Source organism: Thermobia domestica, chromosome 4, assembly GCF_964235325.1.
Source record: "Thermobia domestica chromosome 4, izTheDome1.hap1.1, whole genome shotgun sequence".
Lineage (NCBI taxonomy): Eukaryota > Metazoa > Arthropoda > Insecta > Zygentoma > Lepismatidae > Thermobia > Thermobia domestica.
The window spans coordinates 320,252,365-320,273,078 of NC_137457.1; the positions used below are offsets into that span (position 1 = coordinate 320,252,365).

The following is a 20,714-nucleotide window of genomic DNA, read 5'->3' on the forward strand; positions in this document are numbered from 1 at the left end:
GTTGAGCTGGCATAGACCCTATTGCATGACAATGCACCAGTCCACATGACAGTTGTTGTAGTGAAAGACTGGTTTCGAGATCTACCATCCACCCTACAGCCCGAACTTAGCACTGTGCCATTGGCAAAAGCACTGTGGACCGGAGCATTATCATGCAGTATGCCAGCTCAACCTATATCAACTGATTCAAATTACTAACTCCAACGAACTGACACAGTTAGACAGTTGAAGCTAATACATTACTTCTTTCATAGATGGCACTACAAGTCATGAACGGCGCAATATTTAACAGTCAGCCCAGAAACTTTTGGAAATATTCTCGTTTGTTTCTGACAAAACAATTCTGCTACAATGTACACAAGCAATCAACTAAAAGACACGAGGGTGGTTCAGAAATTAAATCACGTTTATCATTATCCCATTGTTCAACAACATGGCGCATGTTCAGAATGGAATCCTCCTCTGGTAAGCTTGTTTCGTTGTCAGTAACAATAGCTACAAGCATTCAAAACACTATGAAATTCCTAAAATTTCTGCACACGAAATATCTCAATAATATTGAGATTCATCGTAATATAACGGCGATTTCTGCATCAAATCTAATATAACATTTAATCATAGAGGAAGTACCCAGACGAAACAACACACACTTCGTACAGATTCTGGAGAATGACTAGTACGGTGGAATTTGTTATAATATCAACCATGAGTCCTGGCATAATCGTTCTAACAATTGAAAAGAACGATAGTTTGTCAATAATAACTATATAACAATAACGGCTTTTCACGGGAGAATTTCTCTGATCATGAAATCAAATTTTTAATTTACCAATCCACTGTTTCGACCTTACGCTAAAAGAGAGAGAAGTAATGAAAAGAGATTGATGGAATGAAACGTGGGAGGAAAGGGAGAAAAAACTCTTGAGAAAAGTCATGAACACGTTTGCACACCAGGGATCGAATCACTGACCCCAAGCACCAAACATAAGCGCTTTACCACTAAGCTCTCTATTTCATATAATGTAAACGATCGTTTAGACAAGCGCTTCACGCTTCAGAAACTACGCGATAATGTTAAAACATAGTACAAAGCAGTGGCATACAGAGAATTTCATTAAAGGGGGAGGGAGATTCAAGCACTTAATTTCATATGCTTTCAGGACACGTGTGTCTTTTGTGTATTTATGTATATATAAGTCTTGTAATATTTTCTTGTTTTTCCGTAATATCTTGACTATCCCTTCTGCCTGCATACGTCATTGGTACAAAGTTACTGTGCTGAACTTTTACACGTTGTTTCAAAACAACGCCGACAATATTTGGGGGGTGATTTCTGACACCAAGATAAAAACAAAAAAATATAGACCACCTGGGCGCACAAATACTTCCTTTCGGAGTTATTCGCTACCGAAAACATGAAAAAATGAACTTTAAAGGTCCATAGCTCCAATACTATGGGATTTACTGTATCGGGTCAAGACTTCACTTAGGAACTAAGATGTGCACTATCCAAAAATACGTTTCAGAATCCTAAGGAATTCACAAAACAATTTCTATAGAGGGAGTTTGGCTACGGGCATATAATTTGAAGTATTCACGAACTACCTCTATAAAAATTGTTGCGAAAGTACCTTAGGATTCTGAAACATGTATATTTGGATAGGGTGCATACTAGTTCCTAAGTGAAGTCATGACCCGACTACGGTAGGTCCCATAGTATTGGAGTTATGGACTTTTAAATTTTTTTTTTTTTTTTTTTTTTTTTTTTTGTGCTTTCGGCAGCCTATAACTCCAAAATGACGGATTTCTGCACCCAGGTTGGTCTATACTTTTTGTCTTATCTTGGTGTCAGAAATCACCCCCCATATGTTGTCGGTGTTGTTTTGAAACACCCTATATTATATATATATATATATATATATTTCTCTACAAGACTTACATGCAACTTAATTTCTGAACCACCTTATAAACAACCTTGTCTATTCAACTGTAGTAGTAGTTAACATATTGTATTGACACAATTTACGCCAAAAAATAGATAAGACCTCTATAAACAAGAAACTGAGGGAATTCATTTAATAATAATCCACTAGCTATTAACAATTTGCTAGCCACTATTCGTAATTTCTAAAACGTCTGTGTAGTCCAGTTCAAAAATAATGCTATTTTCTGTCAATTTCAAACGGGTTATAGTGCAACCGGTGGGTAAATTAAACGATTTTTTTTTTTTTTAATGCGATCAATACTTAAAACAAATTTTGAATCTAAACACATGACACTAGGTATTCCAAATCGTACTTATTTTTGAATAGTCTATACATAAAGAGTCTAGGTAGTTACTCTTTTGTTAATATTTCCACAGCCTTTTATATTCTTGTAAAGCTATTGTATTAATAGTTGTTTTTTTTTTTACATAAAATATAACATTCCTTTTTAAATACATATTTACCATATATATATATTTTGTTGCAAAGACCTTATCACATTTAACAACCACACTGTTCTTTCTTCTTTTGTGGAAAGTTCATTCTATGAAGTAATCGCAATATATATCACAAGAAGGTCAAGTTGTATATACGTAGCAATACGAACACGTCGAAAAAGAAATAAAAATATTTTCATTATCTGCTAAATGAAAATAAACAATTCTATGTTCAGTTTTCACACATTTACTTCCAGATGAGACATAACTAGGGTTAGACTTCACGTTTTAGACGACCAAAGTTATCTATAAACCCTGACTCGGTTTGCTTGGCACACAGGAGACGACTTAAGATTGTGATTTTGTTTCTGTGGCGATAAACATTCGGATGACATTCATATACGGCATTTACAGGTAATGTCACATGCGAAAACCCAATTAGATGTATATTTGACATAATATTAATTTTCTCATAGTTTTTATTATTTTCTCAAATAACTGTAGGTAATCTGCTGGGAATACTCTCTTCTTTAGCAGTGTTGCCAGATTGAGTTACAAGTAGCGGATTGGGCGATTTTTTTAAAGTGTCTTCGCTACCAAACTTTCAAATTAGGCGACCCGCTACTTTTTATTACCTGCACGCTATAACTCTTACGAATCTGCTACTTTTTTATTTTTAAATATGAAATCACGAATTTATAGTTTTATATAATACAATAAGAAAAATTTTGTTTCTTGAGTATTCTATTCAGAATGAATAACAGTTTTATTAAAACTAACATGTTAGATACTAGTTCAATTCTTGTATTAATACTTTTTAATCTCCAACACTAGACTTTTGTTAAGTTTGCACTGTTGCAGTACCACTGACCGTGTTGTTGTCTCAGTTAATGCCTGAGCCTAATACTTGTGCAGAGCTGTGTAAACATGAACATCGCAAATTGAATTGTGTTACTGTATTGTCCATATTAACATAATGCGCAACTGGGATTACGATAAATCTTCGGAAATTCATGGCTCTCAGATAGAGTTTAGCAACTGAAAAAAAAAAAAAAAAAAAAAAAAAAGAATAATAGTAAATAAACATATTGGAAACGTAAAGTGTACTTTAGAAACCACTAAACTGATTTAAGGTTGGTGTAAAGGGACAAGTTTTGCCAATAGATGTCACTACAGTCTTCGTCTCTCTCTCATGTATTTTTTACCTTTCACGAAAATTTACTATTTCTCTTACAAATTTCAACCTAGAGATTTCAAATTTTTAGAGAAGGAACTTCATAACCTATCGAAGGCAACAATCCGTGCCGATTTTTTTATTTAGAATTTTCTTCATGGTTGAAGTAGCTTGTTTGTTGAAAGGGATATCCAAACCTTTAACAATATAACTGTTTCAACAATGAAAAAAATTCTAAATAAGAAATCGGCACGGATTGTTGCCTTCGATAGGTTATGAAGTTCCTTCTCCAAAAGTTTGAAGTCTGTACGTTAAAATTTGTAAGAAAAATCGTGAATTTTCGTGAAAGGTAAAAAAATACATGAGAGAGAGACGAAGACTGTGGTGACATCTATTTGCAAAACTTGTCCCTTTACACCAACCTTAAGCAAACATGTCTCCTTGAAAATCAGAAAAGTCGCCCATCTTATGCAGTTCTACTGCAGCTGATCTAGTATGGAGTTTGGTCTAACACATCTCACTGCCAACAATCCGAATCTTCGGTTCCGCCTGACCATTATCAATCCAGGCATCTGATGTCTTCGACATTTTTATTTGGGCTATAAACGGTTTAAATCCACTACTTTTGGAGAACAACCTCACTACTTTTTAATTTTCAGATTTGGCAATACTGTTCCTTAACAGGGTGCTAAAACTAAGAACAGTTGTTTATTTTTTACATTTTTTCCCCCACATAATAACCTTACTTATACCAGGAACAAGTAGTCAACACGCCATTTTACAAAATATTTTTTCCTTGTAGACTTAGGTATTGTCACGGGAATAATTCACAAACATTGGATTTTAAAAGCTACCTGTTTGACTATAATAATTCCATGTTTCTCTTTCTTTAAAATAATATTTTTTTACTCTCTAGTCACAACAAATATAGAAATACATTTCAGATTTAGACTAGCTTACGAGTAACAGCATTTTAAATGCTACGATCGACAATAAAACTGAATGTATTAAAGATATATTCAACATTGATACCGTGAAAAGTTACGAGTAAATAGTGTCCACAAAACGTAACATTCTTACAATGTATGCCTGTGTCTATGTCTGTACGGGAAAAGAGAGAGGTGGTATTTCTCAATAACTTTCGTGTAAGATCATTTAATAATAAAAAAAATTCTGCAACCCAACTCATCTAATATTTTCGATCACAAATGAAGGGTGTGAGGCAAGAACATGGTAACTCACAATTTTACTATTGTAAGAAATTAGAGGTTTTCTGCGGCATAACTCATTTTCAAAGTCGGAAAGGCGATTTTTCACATAACACTATACATGAAGGATTAAACGAACAAGGTTAAACGTAGCGGTATGCGTTGCTCTCTATCGGTGGTGCAAAACGCAGCAATTGCAAAATTGTGGGTTACCATGTTCTTGCCTCACATCCTTTAAATGTCACTTACAACATGTATTTTTAAACCTACCATTTAATATAAACTTCTGTTTCAAAGTCTTAGCGTTTCATAAAGCTCTCTAACATAGTGACCACAGTTTTCTAAAAATTAATTTTACTTATTCAAATTTATCGTCTTATTCGGTAAACCTGTGAAAGTTCTCTCTTCATTTTCTTTACACGTATAAAGGACGCCTATGTTCAAAAACGTAAAGGGGGAGGCACCATCAGCACAGGGAACATTCAAGTCCCATCCGTCTTGCTTTGGCGGATGTATTATACCTATGTACAATACTTTTGGCAAATAATGTTTATAGTATAATGATCACCTGAAGTCGAAAATTAACCTAACAGTTATGAAAAGACCTTTCACAAAAAAAGTATAACATTTCACTTAAACTACTTTTAAAATTAAAGCCTTGAGAAGCGACCCTTTTTGCAGCATCAGTACCACTTATCAAAGTAATTCCATAGTTATTGTAAGTTTCCTGAGCCAGCAATATATATATATATATATATATATATGGTGTTTCAAAACAACACAGACAACGTTTGGGAGGTGATTCCTGACACCAAGAAACGACAAAAAGTATAGACCAACCTAGGTGTACAACAAATGCTTCCTTCCGGAGTTATAGGCTACCGAAAACATGAAAAAAGAAATTTAAAGCTCCATAGCTCCAAAACTATGGGACCTACTACAGTCAGGTCAACACTTCACTTAGGAACCTATCCAAATATCCATGCTTCAGAATCCTGCGGTACAATATTTATGAAGGTACTTTGTGGTAAGTACTTCAGATTATATGCCCGTAGCCAAACTCTCTCTATAAAAATTGTTGCGTGAGTACCTTCGGATTCTTAAACATGTATTTTTGGATATTGCACATATTAGTTCCTAAGTAAAGTCTTGACCCAACTACGGTAGGTCCCATAGTTTTGGAGTTATGGACTTTTAAAGATAATTTTTTCATGTTTTCGGCAGTCTATAACTTTGAAAAGAAGCATTTGTGCACCCAGGTTGGTCTATACTTTTTGTTTCATCTTGGTGTCAGGAATCACTTCCCAAATGTTGTCGGTGTTGCTTTGAAACACCTTGTATATGTTCAGCATATATATATACGTATATTAGTACCCTTGATCATGTTTTTCAGCTTGGTTTATCTGGTAATTGCAGGCAGTTTCACCTTCAACTGTAGCAATCTTATTTATTTATTTATTTATTTTTCAAGACTGATTTGGGTCGCAAATTTTCATCAGCAGAAGCATAACGACTCTAACATTAAAGACCACCAAAATTATTCCCAGGACTGCTTTGATATGTGACAATATGAACGCTGGCAGAAGCGGTTTGCTAAAGTGTCTAAACCGTGGTGGTCTGTAAAATCTTGGATTTCTAACAGTAAACAGTTATGCTAATAGGTGGCGCTGCCTGCCTGACCACAATAGATGTCTTGGCGTGCAGTCAATTTGGAGATTTAAAACTTATGATTTAATTGCAGCATAAAAACTGCATTCTAGCAATTTAGTTATTTCAAAGTAAGATAAGGGCTGTAATCATATTTCAATTTCAGTAACCACAACCAAGGGCGCCGATCCTTCCCCCCCCCCCCCCAAAGCTCATGTGGGTCCCCCTATTGTATTTATGAACATATATTTGCCATAATTTGAATGCAATTTGTCTTAAAATCCTCATATTTATACCTTCTGCATCTGAATGCCCCCCACCCCAAATTTACAGGAAAATCGGCGCCCTTGACCACAAATATAAACAACTAAGAACATTTAATTAGGGGCAACGAATTACATGATTTTCGGTATAACGGTAATGCATTGGGCTCCCCGTAGAAATTGAATCCGGGTCTCACGTGCCGAAACTAACCATATAGCCATGAAAAAAATGAAATCTTTGTTTTACGTCCCACGCTTATGCCGGTTAGGCTAAAGGAGACGGTGATTATGAGAAATGAATGATATGGTGGAATGAAGAAAGTGGGAGGAAACGGGAGAACCCCGAGAAAACCCACGAGCACGGTGTTTGCCCACCACAAAGTCCACACGGCGCGAGCTGGGATCGAACCAGGGACCCAAAGCACCGAAGGTGAACGCTCTACCACTGAGCCACCGCGCCCCTCAACCATGAAAGAAACTTATCAGTTTACCGTCCAACGGTTATGTCCTTTAGGCTGAGGGAGACAATGGTTAGAGTCAGTGAATGATGATGGAATAATTGGTGGAATGAGAAAGCGGGAGTACCCCCGATAAAACCCACGAACACGATGTTGTCCACCACAAACTTACTTTGACAGGATCGAACCAGGGACCTTACACACCAGATGTAAGCGCTCTGCCTCTGAGCGACTGTATCCCTAATATAGCCACGAAAGAGATCAAATATATAAAATAAAATTTAGCAATGTATCATTGTTTCATCAGACACACTGTGTATGATAAGAGATAATGTGTGTGTGATAAAGATAATCACAATACTGAAACTAACACAAGTGTTTCTTTTATTCCTTTAATGAAAAATGGCTTTGGTTAAATGTTGATTTTTGAGTTCTGCCGTAACTTAGTTTCAAAGCCAGAATGTCAATAGATATAATTTCTTTTAGAAAAATGTAACAGTAAATTAATTTTAATAACAAAAATAAATAACATCTAACAAACTTTATCTTTTTTAATGATAAATAAATATTTTTGATATATTAATGAAAGGGGAAAACAACCGATATAAACTTATTTTTACACCCCAAATCCTCTGTAGGGGTGTATTTAGTAATATACATGGAGTGCAAAACTAACTGACTGGACTAGGACTCGAACCCGGATCTCCGGCATTCCGCGGAGAGCACAGACTACGGGTGTGAGAGAATGTTTGGCTGTTTTGGGAAGCGGACTGGGTGGTGCAATGGTTAACGAATCAGCACCGTATGCTAGAGATCTTGGGTTCGACTCCCGATCCAGTCAATCATTTTTTCATTCTTTGTATGTTTATTAAATATTTTCGATATTTCAATTCTTTTGATTTAGATATTTCTCTAATAAGCACAAGAACAAATGTATTCCTTAGAGTTGACTCTTGAAACGTTAAAAAAAAAAAAAAAAAAAAAAAAAAAAAAAAAAAGCAATAGTCCACTTCAAGCTTAGTTTAAAAATTACTCAAGAATAAAGTTGACAGTATTGTTGCTTGACATTAAGTACACAACCATAATTGTTACATTAGCTGCATTGATCATATAGTTTACGTATATATACAGAATGGATCATTATCTCGATATGCTTTCGTACCTTCTAAACTAATGGATGCACAACACTGGAATTTCGTATCATGCAAATACCGAAAGGGGCATTGTTTGATTTGTGATACCACAGGTTAACAGTATTGCCAACTCAACATAAAGTTATATTTTTCAAATAGCACTACGTTATGTTGCCGTATATTCTCGAATCTAAGACGCATTCCCAACTTCTAAACTTCAAAAGTTGTGCCGATTTCTTGTATTCAATTCTAAGACGTACGCTCCATTTTATACTTGAAATTTTGGCAGAAAAAAGTGCGCCTTGAATTCAGTATATACGATATTATGGGGGCGTTCCGAAAGTAAGTTTCAACATTTGGGATATACTATACATGAAGCTGCATCAATTCCCGAAGGAGCAGGACGCTCATACTTTTAGGGATTATTCATTGAGTATGTACGAACTTACAAAGGGGGTAACAAAGCGACTTTTATTTACTTATCGACTGATACAAAAATAAAAAAGAACGTACCTGTACTTTATATCTGCATGTGTACTTTATCTATGACTGTGTGTGTGTGGAGGGGGGGGAGGGAATTTAACGCATATCGTATGTCTTGTGCACATGGATACTTCTTACTATTGCACTACGTAGGAAATTTATGGTATTTCATGTAGGAGTGGTAATAGAACACAGAAGAAACACAGATCAAACAAACAATTGCCATAAGAAACCACACCCGCTGCTGGTTGAACGACGGAAGGAGCGTCAGTGGAGGTGAAATGACGCATGCGCGGACCACAGAAGGAGACAAAGTAGCAGGAGACCTACGTGCCCCATGTTATTCGAGTACAAATCGCAATGGCAGACAGATATGTGCTGACAACGTGGTCGCGAAAGAAAGTGCGTCCTGTTATCCGACATGAATAGGCACGTAGGGCTAGTGTGTCCGTCATCCATGAACACACACAGCAAAGCTCACACAAGATCAGATGGGAGCGTCGCTTCACATGGGAGAGATTGGATTACCCTGCCTCCAGCCACGATCTTGCTCTATCGTACTTTCATTTGTTTCTTGCATTGAAAGTCGCACTCTCGGGACATTACTTCAAAAACAATGTTGAGGTGGAGCACGCTGTGCGACAATTCCTTGCATCGCAGAGCACTGAGTTTTACCAGAGTGGGTTCTTGAAACTGATTGCCCGCTACGGCAAATGTCTCAATGTCGGTGGCGACTATGTCGAAAAATAGTGCTAGGTATATAGTTCATGATGCCATGGTATATTTGTGTTTCGCAATAAAGTATTCGTAAAAAAAAAAACTTACTTTCGATAGGTCCCTCATACATATTTTAAACCTAACGAAAACTTAAAATACCTTATTATGCAGTGTTGCAAACTAAGGAAACTACTGTATCACAAATACCGAACCAAATTTTGGAGGCTTCTACAATAGTAATAACGTGACATGGACGAGGTAACGGAAATAGAAAGTATCTCAATGTCGAATACTAAGATCATCATATAACATGTTCCAAACAACTAAAAACAAAGTGACAACGAAATTGAATATTTGACTTCTTCCAAAAGGACTTTATTACAAAAAAAAAAAAAAAAAAAAAAGTATCACACTGAACCATTTAGATGGTTTTCAATAGATATAAAGATCATAATACAGTTTACAGCAATTTGATACCTCAAACCATTCCGAAGATTCAAAACATGGGAAAATTTGATATATTCAGGGTGTCTATCGGTCACGAAAGTCATGAAGAAGTCACGAAATCAGAAAACGATCATGAAAGTCACGAAATTTAGCTTTTGGGTCACGATATTTTTTTATCTATACAAATATAAGCACAGATTGGAAAATTTTATTCTATAAAACGTCAAAATTCACAACCAAAAATGTCTATGCTCGGCTTTAGACGCTACTAAATCGCAAGCAAAGCATTCTTCTATCGCATGCATGAAAATTCAGTCTAATTTGCACTTAAATTCGCTCTTCAGAATGTTAGGAAATTTTATGGTTTGGTTAAGAAAAGGTCTCGAAAAAGTCACGAAATTTCATTTTGGAATTTGAGTAGACACCCTGATATTGTTGAAAATGGTATATTTGTGGGAACTTTCTAATTTTATTTTACTTTTTGTTTCTGTAACATTGTAAGAATACTTTTTGGTAGATATACGAGGGCTATCCAGAAAATATCACACGTTTTGGCTTATCTTGGGAGTGGGCGGGGTTAGACTCGCCATCTTGGTGTCAGAACGTTGCCACACTCAATATGCATCCAAGTGTGGTAGCGTGCGGGTTGTCACGCTCTTACTGTGCTTTCTGTGATTATGATTTTGTAAAAAAGCCAATTGAAATTCATCGACACCTGTGTGAAGTGTATGGACATGGAATAATGTGTGAAGGCCGAGTGAAGCCATGGTGCATTGACTTTAGAAATGGCGTTCCAATGTTCTCGATGAGGACCGCAGTGAATAAGCAGTCTCGTGTCTGATGAACTGGTGAGGCAAATTGATGACAAAATTCGAGCAAATCGTCGTTTCATGATTACGGAACTTGATGAACATGTTTTCCCAAGACATGGCTTTGCTACACAACGCTTTGATACTGACACCGGTGGAAACCAGTGGTTGAAATCGCAGGCGACAGATTTCTACCGCGACCAAGGATCATAAAATAGAGGATCTGCCCTTACTAGAAAATCTTGAAGCCATACGTCACATTTTCGCCACCCCTACTCTGCCCACTCCGCCCAATAGGATCGCAATGTTTTGAGCCAACAATGATATGGCGGAAACGAAAGTATCCAATCAGACAATGGCAGAAACGAGAAATGAAATAGTTTTACGTCCCGCGGTTATGCCGGCTAGGCTAAAGGAGACGGTGATGATGAGTAATGAATGAAATGGTGGAATGAAGAGTGGGAGGAAGCGGGAGAACCCCGAGAAAACCCACGCACACGGTGTTTGTCCACCACAAAGTTCACTTCGCGGGGGCTGGGATCGAACCCGGGACCCCAAGTATCAAAGGTGAACTTTCTACCACTGAGCCACCGCGGCCCCTTGGCAGAAACAAGAGTAGCCAATCAGACGTGTTGATGCTCGGTTGTTTTTTGGCTTCGACTTAATAGGATGAAGATACATATGGGCAGATCCTCTATTTATAACATCCTTGACCGCGACGGTATGATAAGTGCCTTCGATTATGTGGGAAAATAGCTTAAGAGTGTATCTTTCAAATGCATATAATACAATTTGGTTTGTTCATTCTGTTACTCTTTTATTTATTTATTTCAAAACGTCTGTTACTTTCTGCACAGTCCTCGTAATTACAACTAATCCGAACCACATACGCAGTGTTGCAAACTACTAACATTAATCATGTCTCCAGAACGGTTCGAAATATCAAATTGCTGTAAACGGGAATATAATCTTCACATTTGTTGAAAGCCATTTATGCAATTAGATGAGATATTTACCTAAGGAGTTTTACGAAAATAAAGGCTTTTGAGGAAACTTAAATTTTCAATCCTTTGTAACTTGGTTTCTATTCACTCGAAATAAATCATACCACGAACATAGTATTAGACACTAAAGTACTTTGGATATGCAATGCCCTGTCCGTCTCACTTGCGTTATTACTGCTGCAGAGGCTATCAAAATTTGAATGTTCGTGATACTGTAGCGTCTTTAGGTTGCAACACTGAATAACATATATGATGATGTAACTTTTCGTTTAATAATAACCTGACGTGATACCATTTGAAAAATATAACTTTATGTAGGTTGGCAATTCTGTTAACTTCGTGGTATCCCAGAATATATCAAAGAATAATCCCCATGAGGATATTAGCATAGTACAAAATTTCAGCAATTCTATTAGTTTAAAAGTTACAAGGGCGTATCAAGATACGTAGTCCACCCTGTATATATCGGGCGTTCTAAAAATAGCTATAAGGACCACAGAAAAATACTCTACAGATTAAAGTAAAGCAAAATAAAGTTATATAATGTCCCACCGACCTGGAGAAGTCCGGGAATTTCACAAAAAGCTGAAAAAAAAAACTGAAAAAAAAAATCGAGCATTAAATGCTAATTTTTAATTTTCAGAACAGATTTCTCTTTTTGCCTTACCTGGCTATTTGGTAGCACGTATTTTATAAAATAAATTAAGTTTGTTTTGCAAAATTTCTTTACTTACACAGACTACATGTATAGTCAGCGGCAAAAGTTATTTTCGTTTGATTTATTTTGCGAATAATAATGATGGCACTGGAAAGTACAGAACATTACATTTTTTTGTTTTAATTTACTGAAAACTGTACTCAAATTGTCCTTCCATTTTGAAGTTATTTACGAAACTTATTTCATTAAACGGAAAGAAGTTTTGTCGTTGACTGTACATATATACATGTATAGCAGGTCGGGAAAAATATAGTTAAGTAGTTCTTTTACACAATATACAGACCTGGAAAAGTCAGGCCATTCATGTTCTGTAATGGTATACTCTCTGTGACCTTCTTCAGACCGAAAATCTCACGATGTGGCAATGCCGTAGGAAAATGCTGAGCCGTAGCACTGATCTACGAATCCACCAAATAGTTACATCCATTCTTTCCAGATGACAGTTAAAGCAAGTAGACGTTGATACTAACCCAGGGTGTCTACTAAAATTCCACAATGAAATTTCGTGACCTTTTCTTTGCCAAATCATAAAAATTTCCTAACATTTTCAAGAGCGAATTTGGGTGCGAATTAGGTCGGAATTTTCATCCATGCGATAGAAACATACTTTGCTTGCGATTTTGTAGCATCTAAGCATCTAAAGCTGATCATTGACATTTTTGGTGTTGAATTTTGATGTTTTATAGAACAAAATTTTCCAATCTGTACTTACATTTGCAGTTTAAAAAAAAAAAAAAAAAAAAAAAAAAAAAAAAAAAAAATCGTGACCCAAAAGCTAAATTTTGTGACTTTCATGACCGTTTTCTGATTTCGTGACCGATAGACACCCTGTAACCCCACACATTAGCATCGACACAAGTTATGTAAACAATTAGAAACAAACACAGCGACTTCCCAATAGAGAACCAAACAAGTACAATACACAAATTGTTAAAGATGTGACTTTCCTTGGAGCATGATACAACTTGTACCCTGAAATACGACGTGCTACTGATAAACTTGTAGCCTAATCCAGAAAGAGTGCAGGTACAATAATGAAACTGTAGTTTTAAACAACATATCTCTATATGTAAAAATACAAATTTTCATATTAATAACGAAAATCTTATTGTTTCTCATGTACCTGAGGTGATCATATGTCCCCAACTAGCGAATTTCACGAACATCGAGATCAGAACTGTCAATTTTTTGTTCCACCAAGGAAAGTAACCGAAGCAAATTAATCAGGAAATCAATGAAACACTAAGGGACTTTCCTCCGTCATACCCACTGGTGATAAAGCGGGTGACACAGTTTAAACGTGGCGATTTCTCAACAGATGATGCTCCATGCGCAGGAAGACCAAAAACAGTGACTGTCCCCGAAATCGTGGACTTTATTCATGACATTATTTTTGAAAATTGCAGAATCTCAGTAAAACGTGTGGCAGAGGTTGTGGGCATCTCTCGGGAACGCGTTGGTCGCGTAATGCATAAGGCAGGGCTCATAGTGGTCTGGTCTCTTGTAAATAGTTGAAAAGTGACCAAAAAACACGAAAAAGTTACCAAAATCTCATCATGCCCTTTTTTTCCTTCGTCAATTTCTTCATCACCCCTCTCTTTGTTTGTTGTTTTGTTTCAGATTTTGTTCTTTACTTCTTCTTTGTGAGCTTTCTCCTTTCTTAGGTTTTCTAAGTATGCTTTGTAGTTACGGTAAGCAGACTTAGCAGATGTAAGAAGCTTCTGAGTAAGTGGAACCAGTTCTGGCCTATTTCCGAATTTCTTCAACCCCGACATTATATTTAACTTAGCATTGAGAGTTCTCAAAGCCATGAAATATTCAAATTCATCATCTACTCTCAAGAAGAACATACAAGACGGACATGATGAACCACACAAACACACACACACACACATATAACGTTGAGCGGAGCGTTAACTATTACGAGAGAAAACTAAAAGACCATTATGATAAAAGAAAGAATAGACACAGAAAGGGTTCTCAACCCCACCTTGAGAGCTCAAGCATCCACCAACCATCCACTGTGCTTTAGAAAGAATAAAAGCCGAAGTGAGAATAAAGCTAACTGTTTCACATGTGGCAGCAAGTATTGAAGTTTCCAGAAAAGTAATGAGTAACAAGTTTCTGCCTTTTTCCATTTATTTTTATAATATTTTTCTTAGAAAACTGCCAATGCAAAACATAAATCACACAAAAAAGTCACTTTACCTCCCAAAAAAAGTAACTTTTCGTGACAAAATAAAAAAAAAGTAACTTTTAGTGATCAACTTGAAAAAAAGTAACTTTTAGTTAAAACAGTGACTCGCTATGAGCCCTGATAATGACTTGAGCATGTGCAAGCTTTCGGCAAAATGGGTTCCCAAAAATCTGTCAGCACATCAAAACCGTGGAAAAGGGAGGGCATCAAGGGAAATCATCTCCCATTTTGACTGTAATGCCGACCAATTTCTCTCACAAACAAGTAACCATGGATGAAACACGGTTGTATCACTACGATCCTGAAACGAAATAATAGTCAATGAAATGGTGGCACTCAGGTTCTCCTCGTCTCAAGAAGTTCAAGAGACAAAAGTCAGCTGGGAAAGTGTTTGGAACTTTCTTCTGTGATAAGGATGGAGTCGTACTCACAGACTACCTGCTCAAGGGTAAGACATTTAATGCCAGAGTGTCTACTAAAATTCCAAAATGAAATTTCGTGACTATTTGTGACATTTTCTTTACCAAATCATTATATTTCATAACATTCAAAAACTAGTAACAGTACCTACATTCGTCAGCACTTATCTTTATCTTGTCTCTACTTTTAAAGACTGTTCCTTGGAGTGATAAAAGGTCGGTATCTCCTTACAGTTGAATAAACCGGTTAGATGCGTAGATGGTTTCGGCGATGCGATGCGATGCCAGCTGAAGGACAGTCTCAAGAGCGAATCTGAATGCGAATTAGGCCGAATTTTCATACATGCGATAGAAGCGTGGTTTGCTTCCGATTTCGTAGCGAAAAAAAAAAAACTTTCATGACCGTGTTCTGATTTCGTGACTTTTTAATTACTTTCGTGACTTTTTAATGACTTTCGTGACCGATAGACACCCTGAATGCAGAGTATTACTCTGCATTATTCACAAAACTGGAAGACAAATTGAAAATGCAACGCCGCGGAAAATTGAAGAAAAGAATTCTGTTTCTCCAGGATAATGCCTCTGTCCATTGAGCACTGCAAAGACAACTGACATTGCATGATCTAAGGTTTTAATGTCGAGATCATCCTCCTTATTCCCAGATTTAGCTCCGTCAGACTGTTACTTATTCTCCGAACTCAAGTAACACTTGAAAGGACACCATTTTGGACCTGAAAAGGAGGTGATTAGTACTACCGAACAATCTTCAAAATTCCTTTTAACTTTTCTGCAAAAATTGGAGCACCAAGCAAGGACGTGTATTGAACTATGGGGAGAGTATGAAGAATAAATGTAAAATTTCATCATTCCACGTGGACTCCTTCTAGGTTGGGTTACGAGCTTTCCAGCAGCCTCTCATAGATGGAATTACTATCAACGTCTACTAGGCTTAATTACTATTTGCATTTATTTGATGAATTGTAAATCAATACTATGGCGCAACATTTACCTAACATACTGTCAAATCGTCAGATTTTGGTTTGCCTTAGCGCCTGAAGAAGGTCCGGACTACACAGGATATTACAAATATTTATCACAATAGTTTTGGAATAGACTCGTCACATCAAAAGAAAGAAGAAAAAAAAAGTTCATATGGTCCTGTAGTCGGATATGCATAGAGTGCCGAAAACGTGAAAAAATGAACTTTAAAGGTCTATAGTTCCATTATTATAGGACCGATCGTAGTCCGGTCAAGACATCAGTGAGAAACTAGTATGTGAATTATCCAAATATCTATCTTTCAGAACCTCCGGTACTTTCACAATCATTTTTAGAGAGGCTGTTTGGGAGTACCTGATCACTCTCCACCTATCTCTCTAAAAATCTGTGTCAAGTATTGGCGCATTCTTAAACATGGATATTTAGATAGCTCACATACCATTCCTTAGTGATGTCTTGACCCGACTACGATAGGTCTCATAGTAGTGGACCTATAAACTTTTAAAGTTCACATTTTCGGCACCCTTTAACTACGAAATTATGCACTTTTGAGCAGTAGTCTATATGATCTTTTTGGTATTGTGATGTGAAGACACCGTTCTCAAAATATGGTGGCACGTGTTTGTAACACCCTGTATATCGTAATAATATTTTCGCTTTATTTTGACCTGTAGAGTAATTTTTTGCAGTTTGTGGGTGACATTTTTAGAACACCCGATATTTATATACAGTGTGTACGTATATAGGCCACAGACAATTTTCGGTTTAATTATTATGCTCTATGTACGTCAAAATGTAATATCGGTTACTTATTTTTTTCTTTTTTCTTTTTTTTTTTTTTATACCAATGAGGATATTAACTTTTAAAAAAGCGAAATAACTTGAAGTATATGCCTCTATACCTCAAATATGAAATCTTTCATTTCACGATTTACCATATACATACGTAATTAAAAATAAATCACGAAATTCCTTGCTCAGTTAACACAAAAGATCATTTTGAATTGAATATTACAATTAATACAAAACTACTTAACAAATGGCACACTGGATACTGCATTTACGATTTTTTTTTTTTTTTTTTTTACTTAAACATGTGTTATGCTTTAAAAAAAATGTTAACAAATACATTATTTTTTTGGTCTTTTTATAATAACATTCATGCGAGCTCAACAATATCAAAGCCAACACATTACAAGTTGCTTTCCTCTTATTTTTTTTTAGGAAAGGGATACAAACAACCACAGACAGTTGTACTTAGCGCGCAAGTAATGTCGGACATACTATACTCATTTTTACAAACCAAATCTTCGTACAAACAAAATATCCCTTCCCTCCCCCCTTTTTTTTTTTCAAATTAATTTCATTTCCGATATTTTATTTTTCTTCCAAATATCTTGGAATTTTTGTTGTCGTCGTCTCGAAAGAATAATAAAAAAAAAAACTCTATTTGTTCACCATCTTTATCTGATGTCAATTTCACTCAGTTGCAGATTCGCTTCATCGTTCCATGAAATACAAATACAATAATGTTGAAAAAGCTGAAGTAATAGTTCTTGCTCATCCAGAAATTCAATTCTTTCTATCCTCTGAATATCTGCTTGTGGAAGAGCGGCATATACTTCCACCATATCCCACGCTTTGGCACCTTTCCAGCCGTTTTTAAGAAACCTGCAAAAGAAAAGAAACAATAGTGACCCTCCATTATTAACCTGATCCGTTCTTAAACTAGTAAAGAGATCGTGAAAAAAAAAAAAAAAATCCAGTTATACTCTGTGGAGTCAATTACAGGCTTTTCAATGCTAATGAAAAACAAATTATATATATATATGTAGGAAATCGACGACAAAATATAGGACATTTCATGAAGCTGTGAAAAAGGAACATTTCAATTACTATTATTATTATTATTATTATTACTACTACTACTACTACTACTACTACTACTACTACTACTACTACTACTACTACTACTACTACTACTACTAGTAGTAGTAGTAGTAGTAGTAATAATAATAATCACATGAAAATTACACCAATTGTTATATAAACATACATTCTACTTTAAATACAACTAAATAGGTAAAAATTTTATACGAGCTTCTTAGTGTTTTCGTACGTAGGTCATCAATACTACACAACAACCATAAGGAAAGTATAAAAAGGATCTGCATCAGAAAATCAATGTTTGTAAGTATACGGCTCCAAGATGTGAATAATTTCACCCCTTGTAAACATATTCTACAATACTTGCCTATAGTTAGTGCAAAAAGTATTGATACACCTAAATAAATTATTTACAAACCTTTAAAATCACTCCTCCGTAAAATTTTTTAATTAATATGACGAAAGTAGTTTATTTTTTGTTCTATTTTGTTGGTGTACGAATACTTTTTGCGCTAACTGTATATTGTTTGATGTAAATATCTTTAGACAATGAGCAGGAAAGGACAGAAGAGTCTCTATTCAAACACGCTACTGTGGAGACAAAAGGCCCTCCAACCACGTATACCTTATTTCCTTATGTTATTTTCACAAGTAGAAATAGCAATGTCACAAAAATATACGAGGTTTCGTTAAAATGTAGGAAATATAGGAGATTGGAAAGCCTGCAATTAGGAATTAGATTTCTCGGCTTTCGGCATCTATGGCCATATTACATCGTCACTAGGATTGGGATTAGGAATTAATTTCTGGGCTTTCGGCATCTATGGCCATGTTAGCTCGTCACTAGGATTAGGATTAGGAATTAGATTTCTGGGGTTTCGGCATCTAAGGCCATGTTAGCCCGTCACGCATGAGGGATCACACTATCCGAGGAAAGGGAAGAAAGGAAGCGGTCTGGGTCCTGTATGTTAGGTACCGTCCCGGCATTTGCCTGGTGTCAATGAGGGAAAGCCAGGAAAACCTCAAAGATGGCTGGACTGAAAAAGCTGTTACACTTTTTCGACCGAGTGTTACCATCTGTGGGGCCAATGAAAGGGAAGACGAACGATGCAGTAACCTCCTATAGAAACACCTACAAGCTTACACGGTGCTTGCACAGCCTGCAAATAGTATTAACAAAAATGTTAGACTGATGTAAATTGGCACAAGCTATGGAAGGCTAAACAAATGAGTCCGTACTTAAAGAGCTGAATATACCTAAGTGCATGTTCCCGCACCCACGAGAAAATACTAGTTTTGTTTGGCAACATTGTGAAGTGGGTAGAGAAAATCTGGAAAAGAGAAACATCAGGGGAATTTTTATTTTTCTTTCTTTTTTGGGCAGATGTTCAATCTAAAAACATTGAATCAATCTAAGAAAAGCACCATTAGGGCATACCTCAAGGACTACAGTCTGAGAAACGCTGTGTTATGTCAACCAGTCTGCTCCCTGAACTTCCATATATTCTGACTCTGAAGAGTGGTACTTGGCCGTTTCAAATGAAATGAAATGAAATCTTTAACTTTAACGTCCCACGTCATGCCGGTTAAGCTAAAGGAGAAGGTGATAATGAGAATTAAATGAAATGGTGGAATGAAGAAAGTGGGAGGAAACAGGAGAGCCCCGAGGAAACCCACGCACATGGTGTTTGTCCACCACAAAGTTCACTTGGCGTGAGTTGGGATCGAACTAGGACCCCACGCACCAGAGGTAAACATTACCACTAAGTCACCGCGCCCCCTTGGCCGTTTCAATTCATTTGCATTCTGACGTTACAGTGTGAGACAAATCAAGGTTTTTCTACGTACCTTTAGAATGTAATACGTAATTCAAGGCATTCATTAAAAAAGCTACAGAGTTGTCCAGCACAAAGGTAGATATGATACAGTCCACGTGGTGTCAAAAGGGAAAAAGTGTGGCTATTTGGAAAGCGGACTGAGTAACGTATTAGCTAGGACACACGTATTGTAAGCCCAGAGAACGGGGTTCGATCTCCGATCCAGTGGCACATTTCTGTTTATGAATTACATTAGGTTTTCAATATTTTATGGAAACGAAGGTTAACCCTTACCTTTGCTTCTGTGTCTCTAAATCTTGGCAATCTTCAACACCGGCTAGAGCACACCCACGTGCCCTAAGATTCCTTAGCATCACTTCAGCGAACTTATCAGCCATATTTACCTTGAAAAGAAGTACATCACATAAATATGTTTATACGTATATATTTGGAATATACAAAATAAAATATCACACAAAAAAACGCTTAACAACTTTCGGACGCTAACAGAATGTCCTAGAAAGCAAGAAAATGTTCAACAGTCGGTTAATCTACTCATCAACTGAAGTGATACAACTAAAGAAGTGTTGCACTTGAATTTCGCTACTAAAATGCCCAAATTTGCCTTCCCTTGCAAAGGAAACATTTAAAAGATACTCCGACCTGAGCTTTGGTTGCACTTTCTTTCAATGCAAGCACCTTTTCTCAATATCATCACCTTATCGCATTAATTTAAAAAGGCGTTACATTACTTTTGGTTTAGTGTAGTTCTGTTACTCGAAAGCTATTGGATAAGGAATAAAGAGAGGTGACTGACCGATTACATCTATTATCAATAGGTACTGCTAGTGCTCTTCTAAATTCAAATACGATTTACTACACGATAGACAATTCTATTTACTTAATGACCAG

The 20,714-nt window shown here is 36.3% G+C and overlaps 1 protein-coding gene across 3 annotated transcripts in view; it reads right to left on the reverse strand.

The window, feature by feature from the left end:
* Nucleotides 1–1,725: 1,725 nt before the first annotated feature.
* Nucleotides 1,726–20,714, reverse strand: part of LOC145684373 (leucine carboxyl methyltransferase 1) — a 45,473-nt gene continuing 26,484 nt past the window's right edge. The window contains exons 4-7 of one of the 3 annotated variants that reach the window (XM_081756618.1): nucleotides 20,097–20,206; nucleotides 17,557–17,769; nucleotides 12,322–12,363; nucleotides 1,726–3,460 (exon numbers count right to left, since the gene is read on the reverse strand). In XM_081756618.1, the coding sequence (XP_081612744.1) occupies nucleotides 17,562–17,769; nucleotides 20,097–20,206 (318 nt within the window). In that variant the 3' untranslated portion in view covers nucleotides 1,726–3,460; nucleotides 12,322–12,363; nucleotides 17,557–17,561. Of the gene's footprint in view, nucleotides 3,461–12,321; nucleotides 12,364–17,075; nucleotides 17,770–20,096; nucleotides 20,207–20,714 lie in introns of those variants that run through there. The other 2 variants (XM_081756617.1, XM_081756616.1) reach the window with 2 other exon arrangements.